Here is a 21,059-nt window from a genome sequence, read left to right as displayed (position 1 = left end):
TCTTTAACAATGGGACCGGCTCCCTCATGAGGAGTGAACTGCATTGTGGTTACTCTACTGAGGCTGGAAAGCCATTTGCCACAAGCACTCCTGTCCTGATTTCTGCACTGAGAGAGGCTGAAAGAGATCCCTCAAAGGTCCCAATTTAATGAATGACCATATGAATCATTCTGAGGTTCCTTTCAAGCTCCAAAATTCTCTGCCTATTCACCAGGTTCTCACATGCAATGTTAAGCGGCAGTCTTGCCAAGAACCTGCAGTTCATACTCTGAACTGAGGCGGAAACAAATACTGTCACAGAAGAGCAGAAAGCTTAAATTTCTTTCTGTCTTCTGAACAATGCATTTCCACAGCAGTGAACCACGTTTGGTGACTCAAGTCTCTCAGCAATTCTAGAGAGGAAATTGTGAAATTATCGCTGTTTGCTGAGACAGTACTTACAGTTTGCCAAAAGAGGGAGCATGGGAGCAGAAAACACATTTGTCCAAGTCTTAAAAAAAAAAATGTTTGTTTGGATTTAGTTTTTTAGTTTTTTATTTCTTTTGCAAGGATTGGATGAAACTAAATGACAGTTACAGACAATATTTTCTTTTTAAGACTATCTTAAGACAGAAAGGTCCAAGATTGAAAATAGACACATAACTTTAAACGATCTCTCTCTATCTTCCCCAGACAAAACATTCACCTTATGCCTGGCTGCCACACATCAAATTGCTCTAACTAAACTGCTCTCATTAAAAAGAAAGGAAGGAGGAGCTCAGGCCAGCAGTTCTCCTGAGTAGGGAAGCAATCACATATTCAATAAAAGTACAACTTTCTCTCCTGGCTGCCATGGATTGTTTAAAAGAGAAGGATTCATTGTATATATAATCTAGATCTCACCTTTACTACAATAATGGAGAAGTTATTGAAATAACCAAGTTTAATGAAAGTTAATCATCAGGGTGCTGTTACTCACTCCCTAAGGCTAAACACTCCTTGGTGCCAAGCAAGAGGAATGATGTAAGCTCCTAGAACCTTTTGTAGAAACAAGTCTTGGATTCACACTCATTAGTCACTAATACTGGGTGAAAGCCTGTGTAAGACAAGGAGGTTTCTATATATCATATCCCTACAAAGTCATTTTTTCAATACAAATTTGATTGCTGCTTTTGTAAATGCAGCTTTGGCAATTTCCCCATTTGTACATATATTTTTAGTATTTTTAGTTTAAGGAACATATTCAGTCTCTTACTCAAATTACCAAAAAGTACTCTGTATCATGTTTAGCCTAAAAATTTAAGAAAGACACCTAGAAAATTCACAGAGCTTAAAAATTTTCCCCCCAAATTATGTATGTTATATAAACTAATTACATGATAGTTTAATGAAATGGTTTCTTTCATTGCTGCTGTCCACTGCATTAAAGCAATATGATATAAAATATTAATCTAAAGAACAAAGTTAAATATTCTACAATTTCCTGAGAGTTGGTTTAATTTCCATATGCCTCTGAACAATGCTCTAAGGTAACTCTGCTAACACTTTCTAGACCTGGAAAACACATGACCTTAGATTCAGTTATTAACAGATTTATAACAGAAAAGACATTATATTATAAAATTCTTCTTAAAGGACAACCTTTAAAGTTGTATTTTTCCTTAACTAATACAGGAAACAAGATAGGCAGTGGCTTTTTGAAATTTATGGTTTAGTCAGTCCCATGCAACAGCTGGCAATACTGGGTCCTAGTAGGAGAAAAATCTGTGAACAAAGAAGTAGATTTCACAGGCTACATTTTTTTCCTTAATTTGGGTCATCATGTGGAAGACGAGATTATTTTCCAAAATGATTAGGCATTCTCATCAATTAGCCAGCTAAAGTATCAATCCTGAAGGAAAAACGTAATCAGCTCTTCTTTTGTAAGTGCCACCTGTCAAAAACTGTCAGAGTTAGTCAAAGCTTTTTACTGTTCCAATCAAATCATAAAATGAGTGGAAAGTCACTGTATAAAACCCATTAAGCTATGTTACTAAATGTCCAATGTTACATAAAAACTATAAATAGCTTTGCACTTTTAGGCCTTTTTTTCAATTTGCTTTTCTTGAAGTAGTAATGATGTTCTGCTTCAGTGAATAAAATAATTTTGGAGCTGCCTTAGTGTTTAATCCACATAACTCTTTCTGTGTGGAATGAAAGCAAGCAGTAATCAAATCAGAATTATAAGCATTCCTTGACGTATCTCTTGCTAACAATTTAAAAAATTAAGAGCACCAAAGATAGCAAAGACTGAAAAAACTAGTCACTAGGCTTAATAGTCTTACAAATTGGCATTTCTTTGGGGAATAAAATGCTGTTTCTGGGAAGGGCATCTAGTCTTTTTCAAATATTTTTAAAGGAATTCATACTCTAAAAGGAACATCACTTACTACTGGCTTAAAAATAACAAGCCAGTAGCCAACTCTGAACAAATACAATGTCCAAAAACTGATTATTGAATTAGTAAGGGTTTGTTTCCACACACTGAACACAGTCTTTGCTCTTTTAGTACATGGTTGATCCAATAGTTGATCTAAGGGCCAAGTGAGAATTCTGATAACTGATATTTGTCCAAATAAGTAGTTAAAGTAAGCTGAGGACCAGATCCAAAGCACTTAATAACACTGAAATACTTCTCTTTTTTCTTCTTACAATATGTTAAAAGAAGTTTCTTTCTATACTTTCCTGGTAAGTTCTTCCATACTCGGATGGATCCTATCTATTCTGGTGATAGCTCCTAGAAATGTAAGTAATTTCCATGCTAATGAAATTCTCTAATTATCAAGAAAGACAAAAAAAGGGTAGGACACATTTGGGAACAGACACCCAAGGCCATTAATCAAGTTTGTATATTTTGCAAGGGTGGAAACAATTTTTTTCATCAAAATGTTTTTGCTTTGTTTTCTCCAGGAAAGCTAAGAAGAACGAACCCAAGAAGGACATGCTAACCATTTGAAATCTGAGTTTTCAAGTCTAAAATAAAGAAAATTTGAAAAGTATATTGAAACTGAAATGAAGTAAAGGGTGGCATATGAATTTAGTATCTTTAAGGAAAAATTAAAGACATCTTCAGATACCTTGTCCAAATGAAGCAGAGATTGGAGGCACTTTGACAGTTTCTTATATTTAAAATAATAATGCCCAGAACCTACTGTGTTAGATTTTTGGTGAAAATAAGCAATAATCTTAAATTTAGTACAGTACTATACATGAATACTTACTTTAAAAATATTAAAATTTATACTATATAAATTTTAAATAGCCATGATATGTGCACCAAGTTTTATTTGCCTTTAAACAATACAAATAGAACAAATATGTGATTCAAAATATTAAATGTTCTTGAATTGTACAGAAGAAAAAGAAACTGAAGTGAAACTGTAGGAATTGCTGAACTTCAGATAAACGTTTCTTCAAAACAAGAGATATTAGTTCCTAAAAGATTTCTCTAAAGTTAAAAAAAGATTAAGAAAAACATTAAGCCACTGGGTTATTATGTTCAAACAAAAACTTACATGTTTCTTAATGGACATGTGTTTACATTTACAGATAGTAAACTCAGTCTCTTGTCTTATAAAACAGAAGACGCCACTGATGTATAAACTAAGCGAAATAATAAAAGCCTCTTTTTCATATTAGAAACTTTTAAAACCTAAATCTACCTTAGCATTATTTTCCATGAAAACTTAATAGAGAATGGCTAATCTGAAAGCAAAATGTTGAACAAATCACTTAAAAAAAAAAAAAGAAATACACCGTGGGATTTTGCTTATAGCTAGCAGCATCAACTAACGCCCCTAACAATGGCAAATGAACTCAGAGTATCAGCCGGTCCTCTCCTCCCTCCTGAATTACCTGACCAATGGAAGTTTGGGTTTGTTGTTTCAGAAAGCACTGTTTCTTACATTCCATCAATTGTTCAAAATCATGCCACATTTTTGCTTGTTTCATATTTGGACCATGACTTTCTCGTACAGCTTTTTGTTTTTCCCGGAGTTTCTAGCATTAAAAAAAAAAAAAAAAGAATAATTAAATATCATATAGGGATTTACTTCTACTGCTCTAATCAGAAGAATATGGTATGCTTTGTACATCTGATAAATAATAGCTAAACCAGATGATATATGAAAGCTAAGATGATAAAAGTTAATTAAATTTACCATAGATCTAAGACAACCTGAAGCTAAAAAGAACAGAAAAATAGAAAAGAAGGGGAAAATAAGGGAAATCAGGAAAGTGGAGCAGTATCATGGTATATAAAAAATGCAGATTTTGGAAGTCAGAAGACTTGAGTTCCAACCTTGGCTTTGTCACTAGCCATAAGGAAGACAATTTCTCTGGACTGTAGTTTGTTCAACTGTTAATTAAGGTTAATAATAGGAGTAATTATAAAAGTATCTGCTTTATAATACTATTTTTTTCACATGACAATAGATATAGAAATAATTACAAACTATCATGTGTTATATATGTTATTATTATTAAATATTATATTATTTCCTAAATCAGTATACTCTAAGGGTATGCTCTATGCCCAAATAAATCAAATTGTATGCAACTATTCTTCAAGGAGAAAGTCCAGTGATATTTTTAAAAGACTCAGATCCTTATCAGAATTATTTTTGTTACTAATAGCCTACATATATAGTTCCACCTTCCAATACTGTTCTACTTACTGACTAAAATTATAAACAGGAATAGGAACATTTTTCAGTAAACTGCGAACTGTTCTTTGGCTCTGTGTTATGGCAAATCAAGGAAGAGTGACAAAGAAAAGACCGCACAAAGTCAGAGAGACAATGAGAGGAAAGAAAAGTAGGAAGGAAAGAAGAGAAAAACAGAGATGACAGCACACACAGAAGGAAGCAGAGAGTAACAGAAATACACTCACTGACACAGACTGTCCGAAATCACCAAGAAGGGCAGAAAAACAAGCAAAGATTACATGGGAACATCCCCATCTTTTCCTCTTTTAGTATGCAGGGTTGATCTAACAGTTGATCTAAGGACACAAGTGAGAAGGCTGGTGGTCGGTACTTGCCCAAATAAGAGGCTAAACTAAACTGAGGCCAGATTCAAAATGCTTATTAAAGACTGCCCTTCCCACCTATGGCTAAGAAAAGCAAAGTTAACAGCAGACAGCAAAACAAAACAGAATGAAGAAAATATAATTTAAATATAAACAGCAAATTTTTGACACAATGCCTGGCATGCAAATACATCTACTTAACTCTATGTTACAAATAAAGTATCTTACAACAAATATTTTTATCCTTATAAACTAAAACAAAAGTAGTAAGTCAGATCAAGAGTTTTAAGAGTATTGAACCTGATTTTAAGATTAAGGTACTACTTAACTGTAACTTTTCTTATATTATTGGAATAATTTCTTTTTCAGAAATCCTAACAACCAATAAAAGCTATTTAAAGAACCAAAGACAGAATGCAGGCATTGTCTGTATCAAAAATATTAAATTTAATTTGCTTCATAACCATATGTGTTTGAAACCTTTAACTTTATGAATACAACTGACTTTATAATTTATTTTTAATGTTATGTCATATACTACAGATTTATTTTATGGATAGTTGTAATGCACAAAAAATATTTGTCACAGATTTCATTGTTCTTAAAAGGAAGAGGTGGTACAGGAGGGGGAAGGTTACAACTTTGAGCATCATATTCCACGGCACTTGGTAAGGCAAAGTCTAGTATACGATAGTGTGAATTGTAGCACTATAGCTTGGTCTCATTTCAGAAACTCAAGCTGGCCTGAGGAGGTCTGTGGATGTCCAGTCTGCTGGTTTGGAAGACTTACGCTATTGTCAGTTTGAAAGCCTAGGTATATTCTGTGTTTGCTTTGAAAATTCAGATCTATTCTAAGAGCGAGAGGATCAAGAAGCTTTCTTTCTTAAGTGATACAGCCAGACAATCAGGGCATGAGCTAATCAATGGCTCATTTTGCTCAAACATGCTTGATGTCAGAATATTGCTACTGCTTTCCCCTCAAATCTTGCAGTATAATAAAACACTACACTGGGAGGGGAAAGAATAATCATATTTAGCCATTAAGTTTGAGTCTATGAAAGGATTCAAGGTTTGGCAAATATTTCTCTATATACAACATCCATTCAGATACTAAACAAATGAAGTGGAGGAATAGTTTCATATGAAAAAGTGCATTACTTCACTTAAAAAATATCTGGATGAAAGTCTATTATTGACAATCATACTAAATCCTAAAGCCCCCAAAATCTCTAGTTAAAATACTATACAAATGTGTCTACAACTTGATTCAAATACATACATTTGAACATGAAAGTATCCAATAGCTAAACTGTACAATGTATTGATTGAAGCAAAGCCCTACTGTTAATTTTTACTTTCAGAACAGAAAAGCCTATATTTATATAAAATCATTTCCAGGCTGCAGACTCAAGAATATTTGAACACTGAAATGAAACACTGACATATAGTTAGTATTTTAAAAGAAAAACTGCAGCTAACAATTCCTAACAAATGATAATACAAACTGGACACTCCTATTAGAAAAACTAAGAGGAAACTTCAATTTTCAGTAGTGAAACTCAGTAAGAAACAGATAAAATGGTATATCATGAAGCATGGTTAGCATTCACTATGTAACATGGTCTTAAAATCATTGAATATTAGAATCAGTTAGAGAAATCAGTTAGTCATTTACATCCTGATGGTCAAGGCCCCTACCACCTCTTCCACTAGGAGTGTCTCAGGGAACTGAAAAAACAAAGCTCAATCATACACTCCTATTTTTAGTAGTCCTCATATAAGACTGGCAGGTAGGGAGTGAATATCTTAAGAAAAGTTTTTTGATTATTTTTAACTGAGTCAATGTTTGTAAAGGACTTAGACCAGGCCCTGGCTCATAGTAAGAGCTTTGTGCTTATTAAATAAAATAAATGAGTAAGTTTATACTTATCTTATAAACAGAGATACCTGGGAATAATGTGAAACTTGTAGTTCATTCATTACATGTGGCATTTTGTTATGTATGAACTTTTTATTTAAAACTAGATTTCTCCCTTTCCCCCAAAATCTATGTGCCTTCACTTTTATAAAAATAAATTTCTAAGGAAGAGTCTTCATTTTTCAAAGAGAGTAAGAAAGTTCTAATTTCCCCTATAACTTTAAAAAAAACTGACAATGACATAACCATGTCCCGTAAACCTGAATTATGCACACATTAAAAAACAAACAAATATTCTTACCTTTCCAAGATTTTCCTGTTCAGCAATATTTTTGGTATATTGTTCCCTAGGGAGTCAATATAATGATATAGTTTACATTTACTTCAATTGATTTGATCATACAACTAAATTATAAATCAACATATCTATCTAAATATATTAGCTAATACAGTTTAGAGTACTAGAATCAGAATGAAACCCATTATCAAATACTCCCTTTTCTAATCTTTAGTTCATCTAATAAACAATAATATAAGTAAAAAAACAAGGCAAAATATCATGTAAGAAATTAAGTACTATTTGTGGTTAATCTACACTTAAAACAATAGCAATACATTTGCTTAAATTACACTTTTTTGGAAGAGGCTTGCAGAAAAGAGAGAGGATACACATTAAAAAAATAACAAACCACAATAAATATCATCTAACCCTGCAATCCAACTTCTACGAAGCCTTCCTACAGAAAAACTCTTAAAACTTAATAAAAATAAAAGCAAAGACTATTCACTTCACCATTGCTTACTGTAGTAAAAATCTACAATCAACTAAATGCTGATAGATGGGGAAATGTTTAAATAAATTATGGTACATCCATTCAAAAGAATGATACAGAGTTGTAAAAAAAGAATGAGGTAGATTTATAAATACTAAACTGGACAGAATTCTAGATAAATGAGGTATGGCAATGTAGACAACATTTAATTTTTGTGCACTACTTGATAATGGTTACTTTTTATTTTTATAAATATTTCTTTTGTAAGCTAAAAAATTATAAATTTTTAATGTAAAAAATATAAATAATATCATATGGTATTTTTAAACAAAAGTATAATTATATTTTAAGACAAAAAATAAGATTTAAAGTGTTAAGGACAAAAACTGAAGAATGAAGACAATGGAACCAATGATAAGAAGAGAAACTTTAGACCTCAAATTTGTATGGAAAAAGACTGTATTTCTGTGAAAAGCTACACAGCAGTACTCAAGAAGAAATTACATAACACAAAATTGGGAATCTAAGAAATCATAAACCACAAAGACAAACTCTAGCAGGTTAAGCGAAGAAAGATTTGCATTTGTGTAAAAAAGGGAGGTTAATGTCTTTAGAACAGAAAGAAAGGCAATCAGAAGTACCTGAAGTCCTTACAGAGATGAAGTGAAGGTAGAATTTGTGCACAAGGATAAAAGCTAAAGGGAACAGACCCAGTCTGGATGAACCTTCATTTTGCCCATAAAATTTATGAGACACTAAGTCAGTGTTTGCTTTTCTAGCTCTCCAGTGAAAAACAGCTCAGAGGATATAAATGACATATTACTCAGAATAATGTATGATTATAATTAAGAGAACTTTAAATAATTCATTTATTACCCCAGGTCTGAGGAATGTCCAAATTGTTTTAGGATTTCCATTTCTATTTTATCAAGAAATCAATAGGCGCATGCTCATAACACTAATATGTAATTTTATTCAATTGATTTACTCAAGTAGTAATTACAGAGCACCTGTTCTATACCAAGTATGTCCTGGGATTTCAAGAAGAAAACAGGGACAGACAAAGTCCTCACTCTTCAGGAACTCATACTATACCATTTCCAAAATACTGCTGCAAACATTACATTGAACTTGAGCTCCTATGGCATATATTGTTCTCTTTATTTTATAGATGAAAAAGTGATATATCCAAGATCACAAAACTAGGAACTGGAAAAATCAGGTTAGAAACAAAATTTTATTGAGTCCCTTTCTAGAACTTTGATATATAACATGCTGCCTCTTTAAATAAAATTACATTTTACAAGTGATCTTTCAAAAACAAGCTAATTCCTTAGAACTTTGGCCTTACCAGAAAGTACCATAAAAGTAGAAAATGAAATGACATAAAAAATATTGTGTCTACACTAATAATAAATTTTACATATGTATCAGTGAGTTTAGAGTATAACTCCATTTTATTCCTAAATATTCTTATCATGTACTTCTCTAGTCAGGGTGCAATATTTTTCTATTGGAAAACTGAGGAATGGTAAAGATTTACAATGATTTTTAAAATAATGGAAATCTCCTTGGAAGTCCAGTGGTTAAGACTTCTCACTCCCAACACAGGGGGCATTGGTTCCATCCCTAGTTGGGAAACTAAGATCCCACATGGTGCACTGTGTGGCCAAAAAATTAAATAAATAAAAATGATGAAGAGGAATATCTAGAAAACAGATCAGAAAACCAATAGCTCAGGAGCAATGTTTCCTTCTTTATTAATTGCATTGATAACTTTGGAAGAAAAGAAACAATTTCTAAAACTTTTATTTTTCAAGAACAAAATTACTTCTCACATTAGTGAACATTAGTATCGACTATATAGATTTAGAGAGCAAAATTTACATGCAATAAAATAATTTGATTAAATACATTCAGTATGTTTAATATGCTAGAGTATTAAAAATAATATCCTATTTATAGGATGTTTTCAGCCTGGCTTGCATTATATAAAGAAATTTAGACTCTGCAAAACATTCTACTTCTTAGATTCCTTTTTATAATACCAATGTACTGTTGTTGTTCACTTCCTAAGACATGTCGGACTCTTTGTGACCCCATGCATTGCAGCATGCCAGGTTTTCCCATTTCACTATCTCCTGGAGTTTGCTCAAACTCATGTCTATTGAGTCATGAATATCAATGTATAAGCTACTAAAAATCTCAACTGCAATCTTGAATAAATGTGAATCCTACACTTCATTTGAGTTCTTATTGAATGGTAAAAGCAAAGCATTTGAATTGTGATTAAGGGCAAAGAAAGTTTATCTTGTTCACTACTGCATATTTTTTTCAAAGCTAGCAATTCAACTATAAACGTATTTTTAAGGCAGCATTTATTATGTTATAGTATGCTAGAATTACAAAAAGAAAAAAATCACCATATTAGGGCTAGTAGTATTTATACATTCTTCGTTTCAAAGGCTGGCACTCTGCAATCATAGAATTTCTAGCTGAAGTGCAGCTGCTCACACTGCAACAATGAGCACACCAATGACCAGAGTCCAGGCTACGTGGGACTTTAAAAATAGACCAAATTTAGTGCTTATAAAAAAGCAACCATGAAATTATACGTAATGCTACATGCATACATACTCAGCTGTGTCTGACTCTTTGTGACCCCATGGACTATAGCCTTTCAGGTTCCTCTGTCCATGGAATTCTCCAGGCAAGAACACTGGACTGGGTTGTCATTTCCTACTCCAAGGGATCTTCCCAACCCAGGGATCAAACCTACGTCTCTTGTGTCCCCTGCATTGGCTGGCAGATTGTTTACCACTGCACCGCCTGGGAAGCTCAACGTATTCCTGAGGAGGGGGGAATGGGGATTAAGTGGCTTAATGGCTATAAGAGTTTCTGTTTCAGGTGATGAAAATGTTTTGGTAATCTATAGTGATGGTTACATAATATTTTGAATGTAATGAATACAACTGATTATACACTTAAAAATGGTTAAAATGGCAAATTTTATGTTATATGTCTTTTGCCACAATAAAAAGTAAGCAAGCAAGCAAGAAAAATTATATGTATTCTTACTTAGTCAGGAGGGCTGGACTACCCAGAGGATGTTCAACAAGATCTAATTCTAAATAATATCTTACTATTTGCTTATTTAGGTACTCTGTATAATTCCATCTTATCTTCTATAGATGAAAACATTAAGTAACTCAATATAAAAACAACAAAATGACTTGCCTAATTGCTTTTCTTTTTTCTTGTTGATCAGAGGAGACATATGCCTTCATTTCATCAGTAGCACGACGAAGTTGTACTTCTAGGTTCTAAGTGGAAAGACTATGTTTTAGGTTAAGTCCTTGATACAGAAAAATCTCAGAAAAGTTTCTGATCCAATTTTCTTTGTCTTACCTTAATCATACAGTTTATATAATGGTATCTACTTTCTTCTTGAAGACACTCCTCACGGAGCCCTCTGACTTCCTAAAAGATAATTTTAAATGGGCAATATTATCGAAATAATAATTAGATACAGAAAGGATAACCAAATGCACAACAAAAAAAATACTATCAGAGTATTTCCTCTTCTGTGCCAAAACTTTATTGTATCAGACTAGGTTGCAATCTTATCTAGAGACATGCATACCACTCTACAACCTATAAGTTCAGTTATTAAGTAACTACTGTGTGCCTAGCTCTGTGCTAGGTGCTGGGGACAGAGAAGTGAACAAGACAGGTCCCTGCTCTCATTCAAGTAGAGGAGACAGATATAAACAAGGTAATGTGTAATGAAGGCAGTTGCAGATGGGGTAAGTGCTATGAAGAAAATTCTGCAGTACAATGTGATAGGGGTACTGAGTGGGCGAAGTTAGACAGGTGATTAGAGAAGATCTCTAGGAGGCGGTAACATTTAGGCTGAGACCTAAAATGGTGAAAGAAAAAGAGAGAGAAAGGCAAAGAGCTGGTGGTAGAGTATCCCAGAGAGAGAAAAATATATGCAAATCTGCCCCTGAGGAGAAAACAAGCTTGGCCTGTTTGAAGTACAAGAAGAAGGCTAGTATGTCTGGGGTCTGTAGGTGAGGAGGAGAGCATGTGGATATGAAGTTCATGGAGCAGGTAGGGTCTTGAAAACCAAAGTTTTGAAGTTAGATTTTAAGTGCAACAGGAAGCCGGTAGAAGGTAGTTTAAGTGTTGTACCGGTTTCTTTGGCTGCTCTATGGAGAATAAACTTTAGGGAAAGGCAAGTGTGGAAGGGGAGAGGAGGTTGTAGGTTACTGTGGTAGTCAAGGAAACACATGATGGGGCCTGGACTCTGGCAGTAGGGGTGCAGATGGAGAATTTAGTGTGTGTACATCAAGTTTGAATAATAAAAATCTCTGCAACTTGGTAGACAGACTCAAGGCATGAGGGCAAAGATCTGGGAATCTTTTGACATTGGTGTAGTGGAAATATGCATACAAAGTCAGTTTCTGCTAGGCTGTTAAAATAAGAACTATCTTCTTACCTGTTCTAATTTGGACCGATTGCTTTCAAGGCCTGCAGCACAGCTATCATACTGGGATTTCTTTTCATCACACTCTTGGGTTAACTCCTAGTATGAAAAGGGTGATTGATTGAATAAATGAAAAAAAAAACGAAGGCCTAAAAGGTGACTCTGAAACAATACATGCCCTTGTCAGTCTTGTAACTTAACTCTAAGCTTCTTGGCATACTAACGAGTTATTTATACAACAACCAGATATTTGAGCATTATGACAGATGAAGGTGCTGATAAAAAGAATAGCTGCCATGTATTAAGTTGTGTGCCAGGCTCTCTGTTAGAAGCTGGGGATACAAGAGTGAACAAAAGAGTCAAAAATCCTTCCTTTCAAGTAATGCTCAGACAAGTAAATAGGCTGAGTGCTACGAGAGACAAATGCAAGGTGTTACAGGAGCACATGCAACTCTCATTGGACTTAACCCAGGCTTGGGGATCAGCAGGGACAACTTCCTGGAGAAACTGATATCTAAGCTGAGGTACCAAGGATTAGTAAGAATAGTTAGACAGACTAGGAGACAGACAAGGAGGAGAGTGTTCAGAAAAAAGGAACACTATGTATGAAGTCTTGGAAGATTAGAGGGAAGGACAATTTAGGATGTGTAAGTAGTTTATTATACTGGAGCACATCTAGGAAGTGTGAGAAGGGGCTGAAGACTTTGGCAGAGGCCTGATCAGAACTTTGTAAACCATGTTAAGGGCATTTGAGCTTTACCCTTGACAATAACTAAATCTCACAACAACCTCTTAAGGTAAATACTAATATCCCCACATTGTGCTTAGAGAAAATTCACAGAGGACAAGTATCTTGCAAAAGATTATATGGCTGGAAAGAGGTGTTAGAATTTGAACTCAGGCTGTTTGAGTAGTTTCATGCTTTTTTCTAATGTAATATTTTGAAGCTGCTGCTGCTGCTGCTAAGTAACTTCAGTTGTGTCCGACTCTGTGTGACCCCATAGACGGCAGCCCACCAGACTTCCCCGCCCCTGTGATTCTCCAGGCAAGAACACTGGAGTGGGTTGCCATTTCCTTCTCCAATAATATTTTGAAGCAGATAATCTGAAAATTTGCTACCAACACCTAGAAATGCTAAAAGTATCAACAAATGCTTAATAAGGTAGGGTAAGCATCCTTTCAAATCGAGAGCTAACTGAACTCTCAAAGAAGTAAAATGAATTACCAGAGTTAGAAACAAAGGATGACAGCCTGTGGATACCCTTGGTGAAGGGAGTTGGGAGTCAATCTTGATAACAGAATGATTAGAATGGCTAGGCAGGGCAAAAGACCTTAAAATCTGTGAGTAAAGGGTTAACACCAGGCCAGCCTGGGAATGACCTTGGTTTTACATAGCACAGTTTCCTTGGGAACAAGAGAGTTAACATTACTGGGTAATGTTGTGTGGTGCTTCTATTGCTGGATGGGATTGCATCTGGGTTGGGGTGACTAGCAAAGTATAAAAGATTGGTGGGAAAAAGATGCCATGGTTTTTATGTATCAAAGTGACCTACAGACATTTGTGGCTCTCGTGGTTGACAGTCACATACACACCAAATAGGAGAAGGGGCAATAGAGGCTATGTACTTGGGTAGCTGTTGGGCCTGTAAATGAGATGAAGATACTATAGTAGATGAAAGACTTTTTTTGTCTGTGAGTCTGATGGAAAACCGATCAGTAAATGTAGCTATGTTGCTTCAGAAGCAGATGGAACAAAGGTGCCTGTCCTCAGCAAGTTTGGGATTTGGACTTACCCTGTGTCCGTGACCTAAGAACTTCCAAGCTGAGACATTAACTCAAAATTAGCTCCAAACTTGTGACATTCAGAACAGAGAATACAAGCAGAACAACGGCAAAAACACCCTGGAGGGACACACCCTCCATCCTAGCTGCCAGGATTCAAGAGACAAAACCCTACTAAAGGTAAGCTCACAATCCAAAACTATAAATATGCAGGGAATAATCAATCCATTATGAGTGAGAATTAGAAGATATAAAACAGTAGGAGTAAACCTCCTCTAGCAGGAGAATACTAGAAATAAATCTATTAAATAAGTATACTTAACATTTTATTAAAGGAGGAACTGAAAACAAAAGACTGAAAAAGGTACAGTGAGTAAAAGAACAGACAAAAATGAAAAAGAAGTCACTGAAATTAAAACTAAGTAGGCAACATAAATATAAGATTAGCTCAGGAGATAGAATGAGTTAGAAAACAGAGCTGAAGAAATTATCAAAAATTCATCACAAAGAGACAAAGAGATGAAAATATGAAAATGAGGTTAAACAACAGAGAACAGAATAAATACATCTAACATACATCTAACAGAATTGCTGAAGAACAGACCAGAAAGACCAGGGGAGAGAATATTTGAAGACATGTAGAATATGTCCAGAATTAATGAGAGACAAAAAGCATGAATTGCAGCAGAGCAAATAACACTAAATCTATACTTAGATCATGTCAGTGAAATGGGACACCACCACCGACAAAGATAAAAATACTAAAACTATCTATAGATTCAAGGGAATCCCTATCAAAATACCAATGGTACTTTTCACAGCACTAGAACAAATAATTATAAAACTTGCATGGAAACACAAAAGACTCTGAATAGCCAAAACAATCTTCAGAACGTAGAACATAGCTGGAAGTACCATATGCCCTGACCTCAGACTATACTACAAAACTACAGTAATCAAAACAGTATGATGTTGGCACCAAGGAGAGACACATAGATCAATGGAACAGAAAAAAAGCCCAGAAATAAACCCACACACTTATGGTCAATTAATCTATGACAAAGAAAACAAGAATATACAATTGAGAAAAGACAGTCTCTTCAATAAGTGGTGCTGGGAAAACTGGACAACTACATGTAAAAGAATGAAATTAGAACATTTTCTCACACCATGTACAAAAATAAACTCAAAATGGATTAAAGACCTAAATGTAAGAAATCATAAAACTTAGAAAACATAGGTAGAATACTTTTTTTTTTAACCTCAAATCAAGAGTTTTTATTGTCTCTTTAAAAGATCACAACTGAGTCCATAGAACCATCTGCTATCCCATCTGCAGCAGGATCACTGAGATCTTATTCATCAGCCTACTGAACTGTTCCTTTTTCAGAAACATAGATACCATCCAAAAATTTTCTGATATCCTTGTTTTTAATTGTGGTGGCTTGCTGAATCAAAGCAGCTGAATTTGACACAAGTTCAATGTCATTTCCTTCAAGAATCAACTCATCTTTCTGGGCTTGAGATACTGAACAGGCAACCCCTGGCCTCATTCGAACCCTGCGTATATATTTTTCACCCAAAAAATGTCAGATTTCCACAAGAGAACCATTCTCCTGAGTAACAACGTTGATGGGGAAGTGGGCATACACTGACCTCATCTTGTAATGGAAGCCCAATGTAACACCCTTGATCATGTTCTGTACGTGACTACAGATTGTGTGAACAGTGGCCAGTTCCTTTCTGTTTCCCCACTATTTGTCAACACGGAGCCTCTTCCTTTTCTTTCCAAGGAGACTGAGTTCTACACTGATGTGGTTGAAGTCCGTCCGTAGGGTGCCTCTGGGGCCCTTCACAATAACTGTCCGTCCCTTCAAGTTAATGTCGACATTTTCTGGGATGTCGACAGTCTGATTGCTGAGAATGGTCTTCATTTTCACAGTAGATGCGGCAAAGAGCGGTAGAATACTTTCTGACATTAATAAATCATAGCAATATTTTTGGATCTGTCTCCTAAAACAAAGGTGAAAGTGAAAGTGAAGTCGCTCAGTTGTGTCCAACTCTTTGCGGCCCCATGGACTGTAGCCTACCAAGCTCCTCTGTCCATGGGATTTTCCAAGCAATAGTACTGGAATGGATTGCCATTTCCTTCTCCAGAGGATCTTCCCGACCCAGGGATCGAACCCAGGTCTCCCGCATTGCAGACAGACGCTTTACCGTCTAAGCCACCAGGGAAGTTACAAAGGTAACAAAGGCAACAAAGGCAAACAAAGGTAACAAAGGCAAAAATGAACAAATGGAACTTAATTAAATTTAAAATCATTTTCATAGCAAAGGAAACCATCAGCAAAACAAAAGATAACCTACTGAGTGGCAGAAAATATTTTTAAATTTATTGGTGATAAAAGGTAATATCCAAAATATATAAATAGCTCATACAACTCAGTATCAAAAAAAAAAAAAAAAAAAGGCCCAGTTAAAAAATAGAAGACCTGAAGAGTCAGGTTTTTACCAAAGACATACAGATGGTCAACAGCACATGAAAAGATGCTCATCATCATTAACCATCAGAGAAATACAAATCAAAACCACAATGAGATATCACTTTACACCTGTCAGAATGGCTATCACCAAAAAAGACCACAAATAATTTGTTATTCATGAGGATGTGGAGAAAAGGGAATCCTTGTACACATTTGGTGAGAATGTAAATTGATGCAGCTACCATGGAAAATAGTGTGGAGGTTCCTCAAAACACTAAAAGCAGAACCACCATATAATCCAGCAATTCCATTTCTGAGTATATATCCAAAGAAAACAAAAACATTAATTTGAAAAGATATATGCATGCCAATGTTCACAGCAGTATTATTTATAATAGCCAAGATATGCAAGCAACCAAAATGTCCATCAAGAGATGAATGGAAAAAGAAGATGTGAGATACACATACACACACACACTATGGAATACTACTCAGTCATTAAAAACAAAGAAATTTTGCCATTTACAACAACATGATGAACCTGGAGGGTATTATGCTTATTGAAATAAGTCAAAAAGAGAAAGACAAACACTATATGATATTACTTATATGTGGAGTCTAAAACAAACTAGTGAATATAAGAACAAAAATTGAAACCAGTTGTAGGGAAGATATTACCTAAAAAGAAATGAGAATTAAATGAATAGCATATCCTTCAACATGACAAGAGAAAAGAGAAAGCAATGAATATAGTTTTTTCTGACCAAGTGACTATCGAAGAGGAAAAACAAAGATGGTTTACTTTCGGCAATGATTCTTTACTGAGAGAACTACTAAAAGAAAACAAAACAAGGAAATTTCATTTCAGGAAGAAGGAAACTGAATCCAGAAGTAAGGAATAAAGTACATGAGGCAATGGTAGGAATTCCTAAGTATGTGGGTAAATCTAAACAGGAAATGACTGTGTGAAGTAGTAATTATTATAACAGTAATGACTACCATGACAACCACTTTTAGAGTTGAAGAAATAAAATGGAAATTAAATACCAGAGGATAAGAACACATGTGTAAGGCAAGAGAGGGTATGAAATCATTCTGAGGCCCTTATATTGTTCAGGAGATTAACAATTGTTCAGCTGACTAACTTTAGGCAAGAAAAATGTGCTAAAAATATAAGAGTAAACAATACCAGAACAGGAGTAGAAAAGGAAATAAAGGGAAAAAAGAAGATAAAGAAAACAGGATTGGTACAATGGAAAGTAGAAAAAGAAACCATAGGAAAAGCATAGTCAATAGGATGTGCAAAACATAAATAACTTCCAATGTATCAATAATAAGAGAAAATATAAACAGGACTAAACTCACTAATTAAAAGACAAGTTCTCAAACTGGATGTAAGAAACTATATCTACATGAAATCCCCTATATGATATTTAAGAGACATATGTAGAACAAAAATAAGGATGCAGACAGCTGAAATTAAAGAAAGACATACCAAGCAGTACTAAACATAAGAAAGCTGGCACACTTATATTAATAGCAAACAAAATAAGACCCTTAGACAAAAAAGCACTGCAAGGAATTGAGTCATAAAATAATGATAAAATGAATAATTTACCAGGAAGTATTTTTTTTAAACCAGGAATCTTTTTCTAAATTGTGGTAAAATACACATAATCTAAAACTTAACTATTTTAACTATTTTTAAGGCTGCAGTTCAGAAGTATTAAAACATTCACATTATTGTACAACCAATCTCCAAAACTCTTTTTATCTTGCAAAACTTAAACTCTACATCCATTACACCAAAAGTCCCTACTCACCAGGAATTTTTGAACAGGCACATTCAAGAACCTTGATCTGATAAACACATGGAGAACTCAGTACTCAACAACTGGAAAATATATTCTTTTCCAGATCAAGTCATTAAAAAAATTATGTTGGCTTCAGCTCTCTCCATGTCCACCCTTAACTCCTGAAGACTGTGGAGCTACTCTTTAAAAATCCTCAAGGAAAGAAAGCATGATGTAATGATTTTTATGCCCAATCAAGCAGCGATTGAAATATTTAAGGCAACAAACTCTAGAAACCTAAGAACTCATCAGGGAATATCGTTCTTCTAAACTTTGAGGACTCTATTAGAAAACAAATGAGAGACAATAAAAAGTAGCAGAATGGGTAGTGAGAGGATTAGTAATGAGCACTGAGTCTAACAAGTACAGGTATAATACTAGAGCCAAAAGGGAAAACTAGTATAACAGAACAGAAAGTAAATGTAATACGCTCTGACAATGTAGACATGATACGTAAAATCTGCAGGGAGGGGAAGGGAAAAAGAAGGTGGAAGGTAGAATGAGTAAGCTGGTTTCCTCAGTAAGCGGTTTTCCATTGCTGGGGATGGTAAGGGAAGGGCAACAGATACAACTTAAAGCTGATGAATCAAGTCATAGTATAAGCATATTACATGTATAAAGGCAAACAGTAAGAAAGACAAATGACCAAAATGAGGTGCTAAAGGAGAGGGAAGAAGAAGTTTAGAGGAAAAATATCAATTTCATCATTACTCATAGTGGGAATTAATAGATACTATCAAAGTAATGAAATATTAATGGCGGCATTACAGATACAACCAGTAGAGCAAAACCACAAGCCAGAAAATATGAGAGACAGAGACAGAGAATGAACAGAGGAATTTATTTTTATAGGCTATAAAGTCAGAAGCAAAACATAATAAAGTACACAAAGACCAAATATGTTTGCATATCAGTAAATAAGAACTGGCTAAACTTATTTATTAAAATAAACCTGTCAGATTATATCATATAACAAAACACAATTCAAGATCTATTCAGAGACATACCTAAAACAAAGCAACTTTTTAAAAGTTGAAAGCAAAAGATGGGCAAAAGGATAGCAGGTACAATGAAAACAAAAGGAAGAAGACATTAATACGTCAGAGTTGACTTCTGCCCCCTCACCCCAAAAAGCCTTTGTATTTTTTTAAGACAGTAGAACAAAGGTGTGGAGAGCAAACTTCAGGAAGCCAATAAATAATTACCTATTCATTAATTTTCAGAAAATTTCTAGAAAATACACAAAGAGCTGTTAACATTATTTCTAGGGAGTGTGCTGGGGTGGGATGTAGAGAGAGAAATAATTTCAATTCTTTCCGTTAATAATTCTTTAGAGTTTGAATTCTTGCCAAGAGCATGGTTTTACTTCTATAAGAAAAAACAATCAATAAGAAATATTTCAGTGAAATCAATAATTACCATATTATATACTCTAAAACAAGTATTTTAGCTTTAGCAATTACATGTATTATGCCATTTAATTACATATAATTTAAGGAACAGTTTCTAAAAAACAAACATGAAACTTCAAGATGCTAGCTAATTCCAGATAATTATAAAAGATTTAGATAAATATAAGTTGTACATCTTAAGTTGTGACGCTCCAATTTTCAAATGATTATGAATATTCAATTTATAACAAAATGCAAATACAAAAGAAGGGAAATGTATTAATACTTCACTGTAAACTTTCCTAAATTTTGAGAGTTGTCCATTAAAACAAGAAGTGTAAAGTATTTTTTAAGTACTCCTGCACTTTAACACTATGATAGGGGCTTCCCTGGTATCTCAGTGGTAAAGAATTTGCCTACCAATACAGGAGACACAGGTTCAATTCCTGATCCAGGAAGATCCCACTTGCCGCAGAGCAACTAAGCACGTGCGTCCCCCTGTTGAGCCTGTGCTCTAGAGCCTGGGAGTCACAACTGCTGAACCCACAAGCTGCAGCTACTGAAACCTGTGCTCCCTAGAGCCGGTGCTCGGCAGCAAGAGGAGCCACCACAATGAGAAGCCCTCCCACCACAATTAGAGAAAGCCAGTTCACAACGAAGACCCAGCACAGCTATAAAGAAAGAAATTAAATTATTAAAAAAATGATAATACATCCATGTCGTTTCAAGTGTTAGACATACTTAAACAAGTTAAAAATAAATACCATTCAAACTAGAGAACAATTAAGAATTTCAGTTACTATTTGGAAATAGCTCAAAGTCAATGAAGTAGCTTTTTTTTCAGTACACTCTTCATTACAAAAGGTTCCTGGGTAAAAAAAACTATACAGGGATGTAGGAATTGACATATGGAGATAAACAAGATGAACATTAGGGACTCAATAAGGTAACTGAACTCAAACATTTAAAAAAACCAAATGGTTGATAAAAACGTGGGCAAGTTCTATACTCTTTTCTTTTTTTTAGACTTTTAAAACTGTGGTAAAATACTCATAAAATAAAAATAATCAGAATAAATAAAATACTTATTTATTATTTTTTGGCTGTGTTAGGTCTCAGCTGTGACAAGCTGACTCCTCTCTAGTTGTGGTGCACGGGCTTAGTTGCCCTGCCATGTGTGGGATCTTAGTTCCTCGACCAGGGATTGAACCCACACCCATGCATTGGAAGGCAGATTCTTATCTACTGGACCACCAAGGATGTCCCACTTAAACCCATTTTAAGTGCACAGTTCAGTGGCATTAAATATATTCACACTGCTGT

The 21,059-nt window shown here is 34.6% G+C and overlaps 1 protein-coding gene across 2 annotated transcripts in view; it reads right to left on the bottom strand.

The window, feature by feature from the left end:
* Nucleotides 1-516: 516 nt before the first annotated feature.
* Nucleotides 517-21,059, bottom strand: part of IFT81 (intraflagellar transport 81) — a 99,474-nt gene continuing 78,931 nt past the window's right edge. For both annotated transcript variants that reach the window (XM_027956496.2, XM_027956497.2), the window contains 5 exons: nt 12,240-12,326; nt 11,147-11,218; nt 10,976-11,061; nt 7,267-7,312; nt 517-4,017 (listed from right to left, as the gene is read on the bottom strand). In XM_027956496.2, coding sequence (XP_027812297.1) covers nt 3,835-4,017; nt 7,267-7,312; nt 10,976-11,061; nt 11,147-11,218; nt 12,240-12,326 — 474 coding nt within the window. In that variant the 3' untranslated portion in view covers nt 517-3,834. The remainder of the gene's footprint in view (nt 4,018-7,266; nt 7,313-10,975; nt 11,062-11,146; nt 11,219-12,239; nt 12,327-21,059) is intronic.

The sequence above is a fragment of the Ovis aries genome, chromosome 17, assembly GCF_016772045.2.
Source record: "Ovis aries strain OAR_USU_Benz2616 breed Rambouillet chromosome 17, ARS-UI_Ramb_v3.0, whole genome shotgun sequence".
Lineage (NCBI taxonomy): Eukaryota > Metazoa > Chordata > Mammalia > Artiodactyla > Bovidae > Ovis > Ovis aries.
The sequence above is the reverse complement of the archived record's forward strand: the minus strand, read 5'-3'. Positions and strand labels throughout refer to the sequence as shown.